The sequence below is a fragment of the Leiobunum rupestre genome, chromosome 1, assembly GCF_980474605.1.
Source record: "Leiobunum rupestre chromosome 1, qqLeiRupe1.1.hap1, whole genome shotgun sequence".
In the NCBI taxonomy this organism is placed as follows: Eukaryota; Metazoa; Arthropoda; class Arachnida; order Opiliones; family Sclerosomatidae; genus Leiobunum; species Leiobunum rupestre.
Window position 1 is genome coordinate 67210173 of NC_143384.1, and position 4750 is coordinate 67214922.

The 4750-nt window shown below is 37.2% G+C and overlaps 1 protein-coding gene across 1 annotated transcript; it reads right to left on the reverse strand.

The window, feature by feature from the left end:
• Window positions 1-2287: 2287 nt before the first annotated feature.
• On the reverse strand, window positions 2288-4293 carry LOC149966191 (E3 SUMO-protein ligase ZBED1-like). The gene is made up of 2 exons (XM_090167481.1): window positions 4102-4293; window positions 2288-4010 (listed from the first exon to the last, which is right to left on the reverse strand). The coding sequence occupies exons 1-2, from the start codon at window positions 4290-4292 to the stop codon at window positions 2288-2290; spliced, it is 1914 nt and encodes a 637-aa protein (XP_090023607.1). The 5' UTR covers window position 4293.
• Window positions 4294-4750: the final 457 nt, after the last annotated feature.

The following is a 4750-nucleotide window of genomic DNA, read 5'->3' on the forward strand; positions in this document are numbered from 1 at the left end:
TTACTATAATTGAAGTTATTGACAAATTTACGAACGAGCCAATCAACGCGAAGCATACTTTTATGTCCCGCCTTTTTAGTCAAAATGTAGCTTCAGTATCTTGTTTTGATTTCGACGCTAGCGACATCTGTTGAAAAAAGAACTACTTCACCTAGAGCCGACACTTGCTTTAAAATCCCAACAATTTTAAAGATTTCGGGTTTAGGTACTATGGTGTCTAGATAGTTTTAAAACACATAGAACTACAACACTATGGTACGTTTGCGCTTTATTCGTATCAGTTTATATTAGAGTTGATAATTTTCAGGAAAAATTAAATGCGGAAAAATTACCGGAATTGTTTTTTAAGAATTATAGAAATATATATTACTTTTTAAGGGTATTTATTCTAATCTAGTGTAGAGGTTCCGTTTTACTTTTGGATTTGACAAAATGGTGCAAAAATGCCGCAAAATAAAATTTACGAAGAGTACTAGGCTAATCATGGAATTGAAACCTTTTTTTTTTCGGAAAAATACGGAAAGTTTTCTGACTTACAACTTTTCTAAATATTAGTTTATTTCGGAGGTCTTGTGGGTTATTAAGCCATTTTGTTTATATGGTCTCAAGCCTAATTATTACTAGTTGTGGTATAGGCTTAAATTAAAATTAAATAAAAAACCCTAAATTTAAAAGTTGTATAAAATCTTTGTAAGTATTTGGTTGTTAGAGCTAACAGCTCCCAACACCTTTATAGCAAGTAATTATGGAAAGTGGAAACCGAAGAGTTTGGGGAAAAGCACCTTTAACCAGCAAGGAGAGAACTTACAAACAAAACGCAGGAGTGGTTTCGAGTTAATTAATTAATTAAATAATGATATTATCACACATTTCTTGTAAACAGTCAATACAGATTTCAGATTTCGTCGGCCTAGGCTTATATTTATAATACTTATTTACTCACCTTAAGCATTTGATGCTTATAATGGCCTTTTGCAAATTTAAAACAATTTTTTTTTCATTTTCTTCCCGTAAATCCATAAACGTTATAGAATTGTTAAAATTCTTTAAGTTGTCAATCTGTAATTTTTAATTCTAGTTAAATCTAAAAAAACAATTAAAACCTACGTCTATTTCCAATAACAGTTAATCCATTGGTAAATACATTTATTATCTAGCGAGTACTGTATTATTTTGATGCAAAATAAACCTCTTTTACATTTCATTTAATCAAAAATAAACTGGCTATTAAGCAGGGCCTATTTTAGTGGGTAGTTCTGCCGTATTTGGGTAGTTCTAAAATTCAGAAATAAGCCCTGCTACTGGATAAAAAACATAATGAATACAAGTATATTAAACTTTTTTAAAGTAAATGTATTACTACGTTTATTAAAGAATTTTCAATTTTACAAATAACATCCTGGATATTAAACCCTGTTAAAAGCGTTCAAATTCGAAATAACTTGTACTATAAATATTCCCTTTTACAGTTGCAACTGTGAATAACACATGTGTACAAACTAGGGCTTACTATTATCCGTATAAACGTGTCTACGTATAAACGTATGCTTAAGTGAAGTACGTTTATAAAACGGATAGCTATAAACCTTTGGAATTATCCGTTTACACGATTTATTCAAAACGTATAACCGTATAAACGTTTAACCGTTTTTTCGTTTAATCGTTTAATCGGTTTTCCATTCAATCGATTATTCGTAACGTTTACCCCTGTGTTTCCTGATAGTGTAGTTGTGTAAGACGGAACTTTATCTTGCCTACTTGATACGAGTTAAGGAGTTTCTTCTCAAAACTGGACAGTACAATTTTAAAGGCCTGGGTCGTTGGGCGTAAACAAGAGCCAATGTTTAACGTCAACTCTCATATCTAACTCCGATTTGGGTGTTGGATCCAAATGTTGGGTACAATGGCTTGACTATTCCATGACAACTCGGTTCCCCAACGAAGTTTTTTTGTTAACCCTAGAGTTGTATTAGCGAGTCGGCTCTTAAAATTGGCTCTTATCGAAGGAATTTGGAGCTTTTTTTACCACCTTTCTAGTTATAGAGATTGAATTTTTAACCATGGCTAAGATATGTAAGAGTAATTTATAAGTACACGATGAAGTATCAGTCGTGTACTTATAGTTTATTCTTATTTATGACCTTCCTACTCTAGACTTTCTTTACCAATAACAAGAAACAAGCATGGCACAAGATAGGTTAAGTATAGCAATATATTTCTCAAAGATTATCGAGTAAGGAATACAAAATTTTAACGAAAACCACCACCAATGACATTTCGTGACCTCTTAAACGTATAACAACCTATTCTGGTATAAAAATACCAAAATATTTACATTTTCTGAACTTAAACAACTTCTTTTGGAGGTAACAATGTTACCAGCTGTGGAGAATGTGCGCTCTGAGCTTGCTGACGTGGCAGGAATACATAAATATTTGTTCGCAAGTGAGGCTAGTGCGGGGAATTTTTGAGCGCGCGCTTTCCACCACTCTAAGTGGTTCAGATCGAACCTCAGTTGGGGTTCTGATAGGTATTCATCAAACTGGCTATCTTCATCGGCCTGCGATGGTCCGGGGTCATTGTAAAGGTACGCTAGGGCGGAGGTGTGTGTGGCCTTTGGCAACTCGACTTCCATTTCCATTACCTCGGAGCTCTTGCGCAACATGCCTCGGACATATTCCCGAACAGCTTGTCTAACCTCAGGTGTTTCATCCGCAAGGTCTTTGTAGCGTGGGTCCAGAAAGGCCGCTATGAGACGTGCGAGAACCTGCTCTTGGTTGTCGCTTGTACTAATGTATGTCAATTTAAGATGAAAGCGCGTCACAAGTTCCTTGATAACCATATCTTTAAATTCGGAAGTCATCGAGGAATCGCCGGTAGATGGTTGCATATGGTTTTTAACTACTTTTGTAATTAGTGGTCGAACCATGGACGTTGGTGAACTCTTATCACCACAAAATACAGTAGTTACCATTTGCAGTGGTTTTAATAGGTCTACTAATTCGGCAATTTGTGTCCACTCTCTCTCTGCTATGTCAAGCTTTTCAGCAACCACTCTGGTTGTGAGTGTTCTGTCGGTTAGAACAGTGGTAATGGGCAGTCGATTCTCCAACAGACGTTGTAACATTTCAAACGTCGAGTTCCATCGGGTCTTTACGCTTTGTATGAGTTTCTGTTTTTGAAATCCTAGCTGCACCTGTTTCGTCTCCAAAGCTAATGTTGCCACATTTGAGTGTCGAAAGTGTCCAACTATTTTAGAGGCTTTTTGGCAGACATCAACGGTGGTCTTGTACTCAAGAGCCTTATTAGCGGCAAGTTGAATTGAATGTGCCGCACAAGTGAGCCCACCTTTTTCCTTTATGCCAAGGCTACTCATGTCACGAACGGCGTTGACCACATTTACTGCATTATCAGTCACAACAGTTATGGTCTTGTCTAAGATGTTCCACTCTTTCAAAACGTCTTCCATGGCGTTGCAGAGGTTGGCCGAAGTGTGACGTTCTTCCATAAGCTGAGTAGTCAATGTAAATGACTTTGGTGTCCACTGGTTGTCTATTAGATGAACTGTCACCGTAAGGTATGATTGTTGGGCTCGTGAGGTCCAGCAATCGGATGCGCATGTAACATTTTCAACCGCGTCCAATTCCTCTTTTATTTGACATTTCACCTTATCGTACAACATGTCCAGCCTTTTTTTTAGAGCAGACCCCTTACAAATGTTGTAACCGGGCTCCACAGTTTCCATGAACTGAATAAAACCCGGACACGATGCAAACGAAAGTGGAAGCTGTGACATACCAATCATCTTTGCAAGGGCTTGATGAATACTTTCGGTACGGTCTTTAGAACAAATACGTCTAAGAGTCCCGGTAGAAAGGCGCTTGCGTTTAAGTACTGGCCCAATTGAAAATGATCTGGAAGCACTCGTCGACGGTGTACTGGGTAGATCATCGATTTGGACAATATCTCCGCTCTCGCTATCGCCCTTTCTAGTAACGTCGTCCTCCTCGCTGTAAATTAAAAAAAATTGCGTTAAATATTCCAAACACGTATTGTACTTTCGACATCATTTACGCAGAGCTCAGTACAAAAGTAGCTTACTTCTGGTTTAATTCAGCTACTGCACCAAGATGGTCACTTGGAGATTTGCCGTGAACCTTCTTTAAATGGTTTCCGATTGCCCCTGTTGAACCTCCTTTACACGTGAACTCATTGTTGGTGTAGTCATCACAAACAAGGCAAAATGCCGTGTCACCCTTTCTCTCCGCGAATTGCCAAACCCAACTTTTCATCTTGCCCATAACATCGATTTAAAAATTAATATATTCCAATAAACTATGCGTTTGGAACAAAAGGAAACGAAAGACCTCTGTTATCTAAAGTCAAAGTCCTATTGTAGATCGTACACCGTTTGCAATGGGTAATAATTATTAAAAAACATGTAGATTTCATTAAAAAATAAACTTTGGTAACATCCAAGTTTTTGTACCCAACCTTTGCTACACAGCAGGAACACGGATTTTCGTTTTAAGATAAGCGTGTCGATAGGTCCGTGTAAACGTATCAAACTACACGGGTACACGTGAAATATACGTTTATCTGTTAACTTCTAAAAACACGGCGGTTTTGGAAACGGTTTTTAAAACGTTTACACGTATAACTTTAAACGGATATAGAAACACGGATTTGTGCAAAGACCCTAGTACAAACGGTAGTATATACTCCGACATAGATCATTACTGCGTCATTA